The sequence below is a fragment of the Parasteatoda tepidariorum genome, chromosome 1 (assembly GCF_982258835.1).
Source record: "Parasteatoda tepidariorum strain Cologne lab strain chromosome 1, Ptep-v5.0, whole genome shotgun sequence".
Taxonomy (NCBI): domain Eukaryota; kingdom Metazoa; phylum Arthropoda; class Arachnida; order Araneae; family Theridiidae; genus Parasteatoda; species Parasteatoda tepidariorum.
In genome coordinates this window covers 119,433,313-119,450,319 of record NC_141755.1, presented here as the reverse complement: position 1 = coordinate 119,450,319, position 17,007 = coordinate 119,433,313, and the positions used below count along the sequence as shown (strand labels likewise).

The window sequence follows — 17,007 nt, the reverse complement described above, 5'->3', positions numbered from 1 at the left end:
GGTCTTTTAAAATACTTTAGAATAAAAGTAAGCACATTTGTTCTGAGTAATTGAACCACCGGTGAATGTTGGCGGCAATCACATAGCCCTTCTGGTAAGTGTCCGAAATATATACTAGTAAAGTGCCACTGCTCGGTATGCCTTACATCTTTTTTTTTTTTTTTTTTTTTTTTTTTTAGGTTCAGTGCCACTGCCCGGTATACATATGTCCCGTACTATGAACAATGATATTTCTCCTAATCTATCATCAGCAGATATTAAAATATCGAATAAATATATTGATATCAACGAATAAATTAATATCGGGTCGGCTGTAACAAATATTTGGGACATTCACCTAAACGACTATGTGATTGTTGTCATTCACCGGTGAAAGTCGACATCCTCATGATGTAATATAATATGACAATAAATGTCATATATATCTTGCTTTATATAAGAATCTAATGATGGTGTGGTAGTTTTCCATTGTTGTTGATACATTTTCCCGATATTAATTTTCATCTTAATTTGGCATAAAATTGATATAAAGTTATTGTTTTCAAATATTTTTGTTTCCCTAAAAAAAAGGTTAGAATTACGTGTAATGTTATTATTACGCTCTTGATTTTGTTTTCTAAAATAAGAGTTTAAGAGGATTCTTTTTATTATTACTATTGTTAGAATAACATAATTCTAGATTGCATTTTAAGAATCATTTATCATAACGGGACATGTACTAGTCTGTAGTAAGGGAGAGATCTAATATCAGAATTCTATATTCGATTGGGCTAAGTAGAAGGTTTTCGTGGTTTACCTCTCCATGCAACGCAAATGCTGGTTGGTTCCCTCAAAACGTTACCTCACGAAGGCTCGTTTGCCTCCATGCTTGATTTTAATATTTACGTTCTTAAATTAAGCAAAATGTGCTTTAATAAGTTTAACTCGTCAAAATTAAGAGTAACTATATTCAGTATCATTTGGCTATGCATGAAGATGCTCACGGCTAACTCATGATAATCAAAACTTACCACAATCAAATAATTTTCTTGACTTAAAACATCACCACAACACTCTTAATAAATACCTTATATCAGTATATTTGGTTACTATTAAAATAGCAATGATTAATACAATACCAGTAGTACAAGCCAAGGTGGTTCAAGAGTAAGAGCGTTCGCCTCCCAAAGAGGAGTTCGAATTTCAACAATGGCTGTTGAATGTGTTCCCGGCTCTCACCGACCACAGTGCTGATATCCTCAGAGATCATGGGCTAGAATCTCCTTGCCATCGGGCTAACCGTGGAACGTTTTTATGGTTATTTCTCTCTCTGTAACTCAAATATGGATTAGCTCCGTCAAAAAGTCCTCTACGAAGGCTAGTTTGTCCCATTGCTTGATCCAGGATTTCCCTTGTTTTCCGGGTTGAGTTCAAAATGCAAAGTGTTAAATTAAGAAGCACAGAAATGGGTCTGCTGCTCAAGACCAATTATATGAATAAAATTTTTTAAAAGAAAATGCTACAGCATTTCTATAAAAGTGGGCTATTTTTTATAACAGGAGATTAGCCTCAGAAGAGCAGAAAAATGAAGAGAAGAGGTACAGATAGCTTCCAAAGTTGGATCATCGCCCTAGGATGTTGTTTCATCAATATGATGATGTTTGGAATGGCGAGGCTTTCAGGTGTCCTCTTCGTCGCCTCAGTACCAAGGTTTAACATCACAAGGGAGGAAGCGTCTGTTCCCTATACGCTCTCACAAGCCGTCCGGAACACAGCAGGTAAGTCAAAATGGCAAGTAAAACAGTTTTATTTTATTTTATAACCGTCGTTAATAATCGTAGAAGATCCAATCTTTTGGATTTACGGCTACTAATGTTCAACTCCGTTGACTTGCAATTTTGAACCCAATCCAGCAGACAAGGGAACTCCTAGATCAAGTATTATGGGGTAATTTGTCTTCGTAGAAATGGAACTAACCCGCATTTGCGTTACATGGAAAGGGAGACCACGAGATTCTCCCATGTTTAGCCTGACAGCAAGGGGACTTTAACCCATGATCCATTTACCACTGAAGATATTTTAAGTCTGCATTGTGATCGGTGCGAGAAGAGGGCGGAATTCGTATCTACCAGATGTCGCTGAGATTCGAACCCGGTTCACCTCATTGGAAGGTGAGTGCTCTATCCCCTGAGTCATCACGACTCACATTTAAATACTTTATATTTTATAACCGTCGTTGAACAACTGACCCAATCTTTCGGGTTTACGACTACTAATGTTCATCTCCGTAGCCTTGCGATTTTGAAACCTATCCAGAAGACAAAGGAACTCTTGGATCAAGTATTGACAGAAATTTGCCTTCGTGGAGAACTTCTTAATGAAAGTAACCCGCATTTGCGTCACATGGAGAGGAGAACCATGAAAACCTCCCATGGTTAGACTGATGGCAAAGGGACTCTAACTCATGATCCGTATGTCACTGAGGATATTTTGAGTCAGCACTGTTGACGGAGCGAGCCGGGGAAGAAATTGGTATCGATCAGCCATCGCTGGGATTCGAATATGGTTCACCTCATTGGAAGGCAAATACTCTATCCCCTGAGCCACCACGACTTAAAAGTAAGACAGTTGGGGTCATGGAGGTTAAGGATTCACAATTTCGTGATCAATGGCACTCAGACAAACTGGTACAAATCGATTCGGAAATAAAATTACGCCGGAATTATAACCGGTGCTGAACGAGGAGACTCTAACATAAGAATCTTCTTATACTAAAGCGTCACAATAACTAATCAATTCAGAAAAACGCGGGCGTATGTCATTTTTGGAATGAATGAAGTCAACCGTCTTTGCAGCTGCATCTTTAATGGTTTCAATGTTTAAAAAAAAAACACTTTGTACGCAAATTTTCTTGATGAATAATGCAAAGATAAAACTCCTCCATCTAATATTACATCACGCTTTTTGCATCAGTAATGAACTTTGGTTGGTGGTAAAATATTTGCCACTACAATACATGCGATACAAAATTTCAATTATTAATATTTAATCAAATCAATGCAGAATCAATAACTTAATTTACAAATAACACCTGGTTACGAATATTAATCTATGCTAAAAACTGATTAAAATCATTCTTCAAAGCTTAATTTTTCTGCGCCATATATGGAGAATAAAAAAATTAATTAACCATTGATTCTAATTCAATAAGTTCGTAAAGCTTCCATAGTTGCGTTTAAGATTCTTCAAGGAAAATAAATTAGTTTATTAATATAAATATATGGTTAAATAATTGAAAGAATATCACACATTGTGACAAAATTCATAAACCATTTATTATGAGTCTTGGCTATAATGAGGATACTTGCACGTGGAATGTAATGATATCATCAAAATAATATGATCATATGAATCTTGGCTATAATGACGATACATGCACGCAGAATGTAATGATATCATCAAAATAATATGATCATCAAAATATTATTATTACTCTAACGTAAAATCACCATAACATGAATGTTTTATAGCCGTTTCCCATACACCTTAAAGATATTAAAATATACTTACTGTTATATATTTAAGAGCCAATTATTTTAAAATAAAATCAGGCGAATCAGACAGGTTTGGATACTTTATATTTTTGATTTTGTTGAAATTTTCAGGATACGTTCTTTGTATAATTATATTTACAAAAAAAAAAAAAAAAATTTCTCGAAATTTAGGGGGGGGGAGCAGAATTGAAGATCCTCTAAAATTTTTGATAAATATCCATCAGTTTCAAGTGACAAGACTTTTTGTGAAACGAGTGAATCGCGTCACTGACGGTTACTTTATATTCTGCTACGTTCAGTATAAGACATACATACTTTCAGTGAACAATTTGCATTGTAGGTCAAAGGTCATTCAAAATTCTTCGAAAAAAAGCTTTTTTATTAAATTTTGATCACCAAAATCTATTAGTGCCAATAGTGACCCACAAAGATATATATTTCTGTGAATACATGGTGTACATCTGTATATATATATTACAAAACGCAACAATTAATACGTACCTATCTCTATTTTTCTTTAATTTTTTTTATTAGGCAGTTATTATTTAGTCATTCATTGGTTAGTTCCATCTTATCTCCTCTAATAGTAAACATCTAACGTAAATATCCTTCGATGATTTAAAAATGTTCTTTTTAGGTCCTCTTGTTGGCTATCTAGGACATCGATTTGGCGTTCGTCTTGTCACGTCGATTGGCAGCATTATAGCTGCAATTGGAATCGGGTGTTGCTATTTGGCTGAGAGTATTAAACTCATTACAGTGCTGTGGGGAGTAATATTTGGTAGGTAATAACCTTTTAAAATGGCTTTACGCAACAACTCGTTGCATTAAGGCAGCCTTGCGTACTTTAGTCAAAACATTTTTTAGTTAATATTTTCAATTTTTGAAAGGCCACAATAATTTGTAAGAATCTGAAAATATATCAATATGGCTTGCTCAGGACGCATTTATCAGACAATTTTAAAAAATCATTAGAGCTGTTATGGGTGTTCAACTTAACCTTACCTTTTGTACTACCAACTAGAATGAAAAATTACAAATGCAACCTCGAAAAGCAGCAGGAACATAATTACAGAGTTGAAAAATGACGTACTGAAAGGACTTTTTTTTTCTAAACTCCTCTTAGTTTTAAAAAAACTATTGAATTTTTAAAAGCTTTTTCCAAAGCTTTCTTCCAAATTTTTCTCACTTTTTTTACTTTACATTAAATTTTGTTTAACTACGCAATGATTATAACTTAAAATTACAAAGTTGCGTAGAAAAGCGTACACAAAGAGTACTGTGCGCAAAATGAAAAACGGACTAACCGGAATAACTTTTGATCTAATGATCAAATTTTCACGTTCTAGGACTCGCAAGGAGTGATCTCAAATATGGTAGTTAATTAGAGCAGACGATATTATAAGTATTATTTTGGGCTACTCTCCTGACCAAACTATACGCAGGTTGCGCCCTATATTTTGGGGGTCAGAAATCTTATTAGAAAGAAAAGGTTTGTCTGTTAAAGGTCGAAGAAAAGGTTTGTTTATTCTAATTTTTGTGTCCAATTTCACTACTTAAAATATCGTCTGCACGAAGTAAGTAGCATATTTGAAATCATCCATTCCAACCATTTAGATTGAGTCTTAGAGCGCGAAGATCCGGATCAAAAGTTATTCAGGGTGGTCTGTTTATTTTTTTAGCACTGTACATTGGAACAAAATTTAACACTTGATTCTTAGTTTGATAATTATCAACTAGTAAACTTTTAGTTAAAAAAAGAAAAAGTACTAAATAAATACATCTACAGAGATCAAATTTGACATGCCTGAAATCGACTATTTCACTTAACTTTACGCTAAAACTTCATTATTTTCGAAAGTTATTAAAGAGCCTTTTAATTATTTTTTATGATAAATACTTTTGTAGAAAAATTTATCTCTCTAAAGATCTCCATTTTTAAGCCGCTTTATTTAGGCTTATGTTAAGCCACTTGCTACCATAAGGAAAAAGAATATTTAAATATAAGAAAAAGATTCATAAGAAGTTGCCAAATAAAACTACTATATCAAAATTTCTAGAAATATTAAAAAATTGAAAAATATGTCTTAAAAAATATAAACTCATTAAAGATTTAAAAAAAACGTTCCGGATTTAGATATGTTTTGCGATTTAAAGTAATCGTTATATAATGTAAAATACTTCTCCTTTGTTTCGTATAGTGTGTCACGTAATCCTAACTCTAAATTTTTTAAGTAAAGTTGGTATTTTTTAAAATTAAGGTAGTTATTCCTTCATTTCGTGATGATTAGCCAAAAAATGTTCTGGTTAAATGTATTATTATCGTATATTGTTTATAATTTATTAACAAAATGATCGTTGTTTGTTTTTCGAAATATCGATTTTCAAGAAAAAACAGGCAAGATGAATGAAAGGCTAGCATGGGGGGAACGGGAGGCGAATAGAAATATGTTTATAAACATTAAATCTCGTCATATTTAACTGGAAAAATCACAAAGAAAAATCCAGCTAAAATTTTCTTTCTTATTCGAAAAAGCGAAACGAAAACTTCAAATATTTTGACATACATTGTAAAATTTAAAATAATAATACCAAATTAAAATATTCTTATAATTTTACACTGAAATATTTGTTGAGTACGAATTATTTTGTTTACAAAAATTAAATTAGATAAACATTCATTTTTTGATTATTTGAAAAAGCTGTTCTCGACGTGAAAATAAGATTGACATAAGTGTCGAACGAATTCCATTGAAAAATTTAAATAAAAAAACGCTGAAAGGGAATCCCATGAGCTTATGCATCCTAAAAAAACCTGTTAACACTAATTTTCTCTGCGTCTAGAATTGACATGAATGATTGCTTTCTTTAAATATTTTTTTTAAATTCAAGACAATTGGTAAATTATTATATTTAATGCATCAAAAAAAATGGTGGAGCAATAAAATAGTCTTTTCATATAATTACCACCATCATCATAGTTGCCCAGACAGCCCAAAGTGAGCCAATGCCTTCCTCTGAAGATTTCGCCAAGACGACTTTCGATTTATCTTTCATCTCCAATTCTTTTCATTAATTGCGAGAAAATCAGGCTCTACTGAGTCAGCCCATCTCAACCGCGGTCTCCCCCGCTTTCTTTTTCCAGTGGGTCTAAAAAGCAGTATCTCTTTTTATTGTATTTTCATCATATAATTTATCAAAGTTCATCATATTATTTCGTCATATTGTGTTTTCATCAAATCATCATATCATATAATTAGTATTGCAATATCCTTTAGGACAGTTCAAATATTACGCTAACATATATTTTGCCTATCTTAGACTCCCCTTCTCTTGACTAAACCTCTCCCATTCTCACGTATAGTTTGTCTAAAGTAAGAACTCCCCTAACCATTCGTCTGGACCAATGGCGGCGACTATGGTAACGAGGTATAACTTTTTCAAGTATGGATGTGGGGTAGATGAAAAAAAAAGGAAGTTTTTTTAATTCGGTCTATTGTATTAGCCCTAGAGGGAAGCGAAACTACCCTCCCTGAAATGCACTATTCTTGTTTCCATAGCAGCAGACGGCCTCAGACTTTGTGGCTGGGTAGTTCTTACAGTAGACAAACTATAAGAAGGTCTCAACAACTCCCTTCCTTTAACTTTTACTGTAGAAATCTAAATTTAGGAATAAATTCAAATAAAAGATGCAATTTTGCATGACAAAAAATTTCGTTTCAATTCATTTTACAAAATTTTGAGTAGGAAACTATAGGTTCAAAACTGTTGGCCTAAATAATTTTTCCTTATTTCAATTGTTTATTTTCAGGACTTGGTTTTGGTTTAGGAAGTATTTTATTACCCATTGCTATTAATCAACATTTCAGTGAAAAAAGAGCCACAGCCTCAGGTATTTCATTTTCAGGAGCATGTGTGGGATCTTTTGTACTTCCACCTGTTGTGGAATATCTTATCAACAATTATGGACTTTCCCAAACATTTCTCTTCCTCTCTGGTTTTGTACTCAACTGCCTTCCAGTTGCCCTGCTTCTGAGAAGACCTGATAACAGCGATGAGAAACAAAGTATCACAAACGGTAAGAAAGTCAAGTTGTATACCGTCGAAGACCCTCCACTATCCATAACTGTTCATAAACCGAACCTTTGTCGTGAGTCGACTAAAAAGAACGAAAAGCGGAAAGACATCGAAGATCAAACTAAATTCAAGAATCCCCTCCCACAGAGGTTTTATGGAATCTCAAATGCCGTATCCACTGAATCTGTGAATAAAACACTGATCAAAGAAGATACTTATTCCAGGAGCTATGAATATTTAGCCTCTACGCCAAGAAAAGAAAACAATTTTAAGACCTCTCGTCCAAATTCTTCCCCTTTTGGGATCATATTCGATCCAACATTCATTCTCATTGCCCTGACAAACGCAATATACAGTTCTACGTTCGTCTGCATGATTACAGTTCTTGTGGATTTCGCCAAAGACATTAATGTAGGAGAGGCGAACGAAAAATTCATAATCATGTCACTGTCTGTGGGTGATCTTATCGGACGCTTATGCCTAGGCTGGGTGACAGACGCAGGCTACATGACTAGGTCCCACTTTGCAGCGGCGTGCTTCTTTTTCCAAGGGGTAACGACGATGGTCATTCCGTGGTCATCCGGTTTCACTATGCTGGTCACAATGGCTGCCCTCTACGGATTGTCAGAAGCAGGATTCATATTAATATTCCCCTTGACTATAGCAGAATTCATCGAGGAAGAAAAGCAGACTATAGCCATACCAACGAGCTACTTTTTATCTGGACCTCTGTGCCTAACGGTGGCTCCTCTAATTGGTAAGTGAGCCAGTCAAATTACTATTTTAGTGTGCTACTTACTATTTTTTATTTTAAATAACCTAATTTAACCTGCTGTTTTTTGAACTATTAAATTACATTGAGTTAACTTGTAATTAAAATGCTTTCATTGTAAATCGAATTTAAGTATGATGTAAGACTAAGGTAAAATATCTTGAAGCAAACACCCTTTTTATTTTATAACCGCATGAAACAGCCAACCCAATTCTGAGTTTATGACTATTAATGAAATTTTGAACCCAACCCAGATTATAAACTCCCAGGCTGCGTAGCGTTTGTAAAAAGTACTTAAAGGTACTTTTTTGGGGATTTCGTTTTTAAAAGCTTTTAAAGGTCAATTTTTCAGCTGGCGTTTTTAAAAAGTGCTTTTTTTCCCGAATAATTTTTTTTCTTCCTTCAGTGATATCTGGTGGATCCCATGCATTTCACGAAAAATGGGGTGTTTGCTACGGAATCATTCACGCGGACTTCATGTCGTACCCACGTTATGACTTGCGCATGCACGCACGCTTGAAACCGAAACCCGAGTGCTCCAATTCGGATGGAGAATATCAGATCCTTATGAAATGTTTTTCTTTTTAATTTATTTTAATTTTATTATTGTTTATTTTATTTTATTTCTAACACTATTTTGACGTAGGGGGTAAGGGTACTTTTGTTCTGAGTTCAGGGTCAAGTTGAATTCACTCGATGATGCGGGAAAGTACTGATTGTTTCGATTTACGTCTGTTTCTTTTTGGGTTTTTTTTAACGCTAAAACTGTTTATAAAAAGTTTTTGTTTATCAATGATATCACTGATTGAATATGAGTTTTTTGAGTGCTTGAAAATTTTTGTAAAGTGCTTGAAAAGTTTTTAAAAAGTGCTTATTTTTGATTCAAAGATTTGGCTACGCACCCTGACTCCGATTATGAATTCCGCTGCCTTGTAATTTTGAACCCAGACCAGAAGACAAGAAAAGATCTGAACCAAACGTTGGGATACACTAGCTTTCGTGGGGAGCTTATTGATGGAAATAACTCGTATTTGTGTCACATGGAGAGGAAAACCACGAAGATCCCCATTATTAGCCTGAAGGCATGTGGATTCTAACCCAATCATTCGACTACCACTGACGTCAGCACAATGGTCAGTGGGAGCCGGGTGCAAAAAACGTACCAATCAAAAACACAGCTGAAATTCGACCTGGGTCACCTCATTCATTTGTTTTAACCGTCGTTGAACAGCCGATCCAATCTTTTGGGTTAAAGACTATTAATGTTCAACTCCGTAGCCTTGTAATTGTGAACCCTATCCAGAAGACAAGGACACTCTTGGATCAAGTAGTGTGACAAATATGTCTTCTTGGAGGAGTTTTCGATGGAACTAACCAGCATTTGTGCTACATGAAGAGCAAAAACCACAAAAACTTCCCACGTTTAGCCTGGCGGGAAGGGGACTCTAACCCATAATCAGTTTACCACTGAAGATATTTTATGTCAGCACTGTGGTCGGTGCTAGCCGGATGCGGGATTCCAATCGACCAACCATCGAGCAATAACATTTATATTCGTATGTATTCTTCCATTAGTTTAAAACTATTAAGGGTGCATGGTAAGCATACTATGGTTGCGTAAGAGGGAAAATAAGGATTGATGGATTTACGAAGAATTAGCCTGAAAACTAACAGCTTTTTCGTTCCTCAATGAAATAGAGATCTCACAAAAACAAATTGAAAGAAATGTTATATTCCACAAGAACGAATTGTTAAGATAAGGTGTTCTGCATTCTAATTCCCCATAAATCTATCATTCCTTATCTCCCTCTCTACTGACCTGACTGACTCTGCCATGGAGCTAGGAGTAACTCCTAGCTCCATGGACTCTACTGACTCCCTACCGCTGGTCCTTTCGCCGTTCAAGCTCTCGTCCTCTAGCGTCCACCATGTAAAAGGGGGCAACCACAAACGATTCGTAGCTTACAAATTATCAATTTGTTTTTGTGGGATATCTATTTCATTGAGGGACGACGAAGCAGCTAGTTCCGTGGTTGTGTTGAACCTTACAGAAAGACGTATCTTTCAATTTATTCTTGTGTTATATAACATTTATTTTAATTTGTTTTTGTGGGGTATCTATTTAATTCAGGAATGAAAAACTTGTGTGAAAGCAGCTTAAAAGGGGGCAACCACAAACGATGGGTAGCTTTCAAATTTTGTGGTGAGGATAAATTTCATTGCTGCAATCAAAGTTGATTACTCGCAGTCTAAGCGATGACACTTGAACGTCTATGTAATATTACATGATATTAATGCATTAATAACAAATTTTACCATAGGTTTCTTCAGAGAAGGTTTTGGCTCCTATGACTTTATCTTCTATGGCATTGGAATCTTATCATTTATTTGCATGAATTTCTGGCTTGTGATTCCCTGCATTGCACGGAACAGAAAACCATCCTGATGGTATAAAGAAACTCAATTTTGCACACGAAGTGTCGCATGTGAAGGAAAGCACTTTGTAACAATATTGTAAATAAATTCTTGTTTTTTTTTTTAGATAATTTTTCAAATCTTTTATTCTTTTTCTCATCTGGTCCTCGATTTCCTTAGGGTCAACGGTCTGATGGACTAACTTCGTCAGACATTTGGAGGATAAGGCACAACACAACAACATGTATCAAAATCTATGTTCTCTAAGTTCTAAATATAAACAATCTCTGCAAGTTACAGCAATGTGACATTATTTTTTAGGAAAAACTTGTTAAGAGTCCACTGTAGCCTTAAAGCATTTTTTATAAAAACAAATTACAAGAAAAACTAGATTTAGGTTTTAAAAAACCATAAATATTTATACCTACTATTCAATTTTCATTCATAAATAATAAAATGATATATGAAAATTATTCGTTCAGAAATCTCCTTGTAATTTTGTCTTTCGGCCGACTTCTGAAAAAGAGTTAATTTTATTCAATGAAGTTCTCAAAATATTAGAAAATAAGTGTGAAACTTTAAAATAATATGAAAGTAACCAAACTTCGAACCTTAACTCAGAAAAAGTGCGTTTTAGGACCAAATTAGTATATTCCGTCATGATTACAAATAACTATTATGCATATTCTATGTAAAATTCATTCGAGACATAGAATGTAAATCCGAACAACTCAATCCGAACAACTCTCCTTTACAGAATGTAAATCCGAACAACTCAAAAGTGTGGGGGAGGCAGCAAGCAAGGGGGGGGGAGACAACAACTCATGGCATCCAGATAGCTGCTCATTGATCATTAAGAATAGTAAAGCCTTTCATCAGTTACTAATATTATTTGTAACAAACAATTAAATTTCTTATTTAGTGAATTTTTAAACAAAACAATATGATTTTGAAACAAATTTAATCCATTTTTTTCTATTAAAAAAATCAAATGTATTTTCTTGGCAGACAGAAATCTTTTATCAAGGAATAATTTCTGCATGCATTTACATAAAGAAATTAATCTATTCATTTACATTTTTATTAAATATATGTCTCTCCAATATCGTTTTTATTTGTTTATTCTTCTTTTAATACTCTATTCTTTTAAAAGTCTTCTATACAAGAAATTTGAGACTGCCATCCTCGCATTTCTGCCTGTAAAAAAGTTACCCTTATGGGTGACTTTTTACTGTCAGAGCACCTTTGTATTAAATAATTATAAAATTAATTGCAAAAATGTAAAGAAATGTTTGGTATAGAAACTCTAAGTATTATAAAGGAGGAAATCTGTTTAAATAATTTCTTATTCTTGTACTATTTGAGATGTTCTGTAAAACTTTTAAATACAAATTTAGAAAAAGCGGGGCATTGTTGAAGCATTTGTTGGTTTTTAGCAACAATCCAAAATATTCCCCCAGGGAAATTCACAAAAAAGTTAAACAATGAAAAATAGTGGTTAAGAAGTGAACAATGTAAGATTCTTTTCAATCTCTAAAAAAATTTTTAGCATCAATTCAAATTCGCTCTTACAAAATTTTACGTTTAATTCATATTTCGTCAAAAAAAAATTTTTTTGAAAATGGAAAAGATCTTTTGTAACATTTGTGGAAAGCTGTAAGTAATATTTTGTATATTTCATTAATATTATTTTTAACTAGTGGGCTGCGCCCCTTGCTCGCTAACGCTCGCCAACTTAACATCGAGTTACTTAAAAATACTGGCGTTGTTTATGAGCACAAAAGCCACTCCCCGAAAATAAAAAAATAAAACACCGAACAAAAAAACGAAAAAACTCAAATTGTCTTCGTAATGTCCCCTTTTTCCAGCGAAGTAAAAAATATAAAGATAGAAAAAAAATACATAGACATAAACATGAAAATCGTTATAAAAAAAGAATAAATGTAACTAAACAAATAAAAAAATGGAATAATGAAGTCAGACGGGTCGAACAGCAGTAGATGGTACAGATGTAGAATGGTAAAACAGCAGCAGATGCATAGATTTAGACTCTTTTCAAACTAGAAATCCCTAGTCCAAACTCCGCAAATATCTCGATTCTTATTTACGCTCTTTAAATATCGTACATTATGATTCTTACTTACGAGAGTTACAAATCCAATGTCGCGATTTGTATTTAAGCGCTTTTAAAAGCTTATGTAGCGATTCGTATTCACTCGAGCTTAAAATCCAATGTCGTGATTGGTTTTTTGCGGTTGTAATATCAAACATCGCTCTTCGTATTGATGCGTGCTTTAAAAATTAGGCATAGTTATTCATATTCGTGCAATTTAAAAATTATGCATCGTGATTCGTATTCACGTGATTTAAATATTACGCATCATGATTTATTCTCTCAATTTAAAATCATGCATATGATGCATTCTTACAATTTTAAAATTAACCGTCGGGATTTTTAATCACATGATTTACAAGTTTAAAAATCACACTTTTCCTCTTTTTGACTACTCTCATCCCTGTAATACAGCCAATCATTATTATGATGAGTCTCCAGAAAATAAATGTACGATCATTACTAATGCAGTTTCTAGATCAGAGACTGAATGGTCCAGGCAGTAGTCATATAAGACCACGACCCTGTTACGTTTTGAAATAAGAATTGGATAGGTTTTGTATAATGGAGAGTTAGGTGAAAGCGTTTTATTTTGTCTCCAATAACTTTTGACTTATACAATGGAACTCGAGTTTATGTTTTAGAAATATGTTGCAATTTTGTATTTTCTTTTAAGAATTTTTGTTTAATAAAATATAGGAGTGGAAGAAATAGGGTATATTTCTTGCCGTACTCAACAGACCCAATTATTTAAGTGATTCTGTATGTGATTAAATTATTATGCTTAATAGGATTATTATTGATCTATTGAATCAATTTGATAAAATTTGAAAAGGGGGATGTGATATAACTTACTACGACTTCTACTGTCAATTGATTATTGGTAAGACTTCAAATGACAACTTCAACTGCACTTGATAAGTTGATGATACCAAAAGATGTAACAATGTGCCTTATGTTTTCATTCTATTAATAAACTACTAATCATAACTAATGACGACTCTATTATTGATCTAAAATATTATTAAAATAGCTACAAAGACACAACAGAAACATACTAGTTTGTTTTGAAAAATATTTACAAATACGTGCAAATTTGTTATTTACCTAAAAGTGTCGTTTAATTTGAAAGTTAAAATTCTTTTAAAAATTATACATTTAGAAATTTTGCTGTTTACATTGAGTTAATGATTCTCAAGCAAAACATTTTCCCGTAGCTGCGTATATAATTCCTAGCAGTCAAATTATTCGCGTAACACAAGTACAAATCCCTCGTCCTTTAAATTACGAATAGATTTTAAATTAAGAGACAGCAGCGTAAATCATGAATTCATAATATTGGTTTATTAATTTTAAATTAAATTTAATTTGAAACAAAAATTGATGTGTATATTTTAAAAAAACTGCATTTAAAATAAAAAATTTTTGATAAGTGCGACTGACTTCAAAACTAAGTATTTTTACCTAAATTTTAACACAAAAAACATCAAGGCAGACCAAATATACCAGTTGAAAATGACATTAGCAAATTGGTTATACGAAACTATGATTTGTATTTTGTCTTTAAAGTGCTTTTAATTAAAAAATTTAATTTTAATAAAATTTGAAATAACATGTATAGTTTAATAGTGGACTATGTCTTGGAAGATAAAAGTCCTGAGGATTATAAAGAATTGTCATAGCTATGGTGCAAATTGGTGGTACTTTTCAATCCAGGTCTTACGAGTAGTGGCTCTATAATTTGAAAATAAGTTTCATGAAATATTTAAAACATTTCTTAATGACTAAGCAACAATAACTTCCTCAATCTACAGAATACAATACTTTTCACAATAAGAATATATGACTTTTTACACTGATAAATATAATTTCAAATATTTTGATTATATTCAATACAAATATTTTTAAACTTAATTAAATGTATCCTGTAGTATGGTTAAAAATGTCCATAAAATCTTCGGTAGAATTTGCATAAATTTTTCTAAATCATTTTTGATATAATTATATGAATTAAATATTAAAGTAAGGACATTTTTGCAAATTGTGAAGTTTATTTTGTACAAACTTTGTCTAAACTTAAAAAAAATTAAAAACGTCTGATTTTTAATTAAAGTAACGAAAGCGCAATGAGTGAATAAGAATGAAAAATTTGTAAGTTTTTTTAACAGAGCAGTAAAGTATTTTAAAGCTCTAAAATGCAGATTTTCATAGAGATAAAATTATCATAAATTGCAGGGACAAAATGAACAGCCAAGAAGTAGCTTGTTGGAAGTTTTGAATAAACATCCTAAACGAAATGATTAATTTCAAATAATGAGTTTGCCATGACATTACTATTATATAATAATTGAAACAATTATTTATGTAAACACTTAACTGTATTCGTCACGAATTCAATTATAATTGTATAAAAATTACTACACAAAATATCTTATCGAGTTAAGCAACTCTTATAAACTGGAACACATTCACAGAAACTCTTAGTTACTTAGGACAAGTGTTAGAGATTTTGTAAATTTTAAGTGAATTCAACACAGCAATACATAAAAACAGCTGTACGTCGTTTAAAATACATAAATATTAGTCAATACCTTCTAATTATAAATATTTATGTTTTGTTACATTTTATTTTATAACCGTTGTTGCACCGCAAATCCAATTCTAAGTTTACGACTGCGTTTTACATTAGCACTGTGGTCGACGCGAACCATGTGCGGCATTCGTAAAGACCGGACATCATTCGGAATCGAGCGTTATATTTTCTGAGCTACCAAGGCTTATTACACCATAAAGAGAATAAATATTTCATTATTTTGACAACTTCTATTGAAATTTTACTTTCGCTTTCTAACATAAGTTCAAAATTTTAACATCGCTAACAATAATGTGTCGTAATAACACAACAGAAATATGAATTTGCAGATAAAACTATTTCCACTATCATTTCTTATTGACTTTTTTAAAATTAAGATATGAATTTTTTAAAAACCTAACTTTTTTCATAAAATCTTTAAAATGCTAAATTTAAATTAAAAAAATTTTAAGTGCCAAATTTTGTTAAATGAATTTCTAAAAAATATTCCTAGAAATTATAACAATAAAGCTATAAACATAAAGATATAAAAGCTAGTTCAAAAATTTATACTTACAACTTTTCGAAGATAGCTAAAGCTGCTTTTTGTAAGGGCGTGAGAGAGTATTAAAATTAATTAAACTGCTAATCACACATTTGAACAAGGAGCATGCAACAAAGCAGTTGGAAAGCATAAATTGATTTTCCTCCTAAGGTCACAGTTATATTACTTTTGTTTGTCATTATTAGGTAGATAAGTACTTTGCAGGTATTGGTACTTTGTTTTTATAAGTACGTCAGTGTTATACTGAGAACCGTGTTTTTACGATTAGTCCACTGTGGGCCTGGTCATTATTAGCAAAAGAAAATTTAGAAGTAATGTAGGTAGGTAGCTGCACAATCGATTATTGGCAACTTTCTGGGAAACATCCCTAAGTAAGACATGCCATCACAATTTACATATAGATCTGAAATCTCCACAAATCTTTGTACCCATAGTACTGCTCTGCCCCCGACCACAAGAGTTTCGATTCCATGTATTTTACATGTACTGGGTGGGATATACTGGAGTCTAGAATCAAACCACCGACCCTCTGGACCGGAGTTCAATTCTCTAACCACTGGACTACCAGAGACCAGAAATAATTTAGAGATTCAGGATTTGAACCCTAATATAAAAAATATAAAACAAGCATTACTTGAAATTCTCGGCACTTGCATTCAAGTTGTCGTAAGAGTATTGTTCTTTCACCAAACATTTTGAAGCCTAAAGGTAGCAAGTTCGATCCTCATTTTTTTTAAATTCTGCTTCGTTAAATTGTCTTACCTTATTTCAATTTATAGAAATAGTAGGAGGATTTAGGCTTGTCACTTTTATCCTGCGTTTAAAACTACTAATTTTACAACATACAATAAACTATGTAAGTACCCATTCCTAATATTTGGATTTATCTATTTAATTAGCAATTCAATCAGCTCCTATTTGCTATAAAGAGGATCACACATTCGTAATCGAAAATCCCGC

At 32.7% G+C, this 17,007-nt stretch overlaps 2 protein-coding genes across 3 annotated transcripts in view; one reads left to right on the top strand and one right to left on the bottom strand.

Moving 5' to 3' along the window:
• The window catches only part of LOC107452908 (monocarboxylate transporter 12-B), a 41,167-nt gene extending 30,245 nt beyond the window's left edge, over window positions 1–10,922 (top strand). For both annotated transcript variants that reach the window (XM_087151476.1, XM_021148050.4), the window contains exons 2-5: window positions 1,539–1,757; window positions 4,171–4,314; window positions 7,345–8,367; window positions 10,704–10,922. In XM_087151476.1, the coding sequence (XP_087007602.1) occupies window positions 1,565–1,757; window positions 4,171–4,314; window positions 7,345–8,367; window positions 10,704–10,828 (1,485 nt within the window). In that variant the 5' untranslated portion in view covers window positions 1,539–1,564 and the 3' untranslated portion in view covers window positions 10,829–10,922. The remainder of the gene's footprint in view (window positions 1–1,538; window positions 1,758–4,170; window positions 4,315–7,344; window positions 8,368–10,703) is intronic.
• LOC107452907 (neuromedin-U receptor 2) overlaps window positions 1–16,444 on the bottom strand; it is a 95,272-nt gene extending 78,828 nt beyond the window's left edge. Inside the window, exon 1 of the mRNA XM_087151469.1 lies at window positions 16,060–16,444. The gene's annotated coding sequence lies outside the window, so the exon portion shown is untranslated. The remainder of the gene's footprint in view (window positions 1–16,059) is intronic.
• Between the last annotated feature and the right edge of the window lie 563 nt (window positions 16,445–17,007).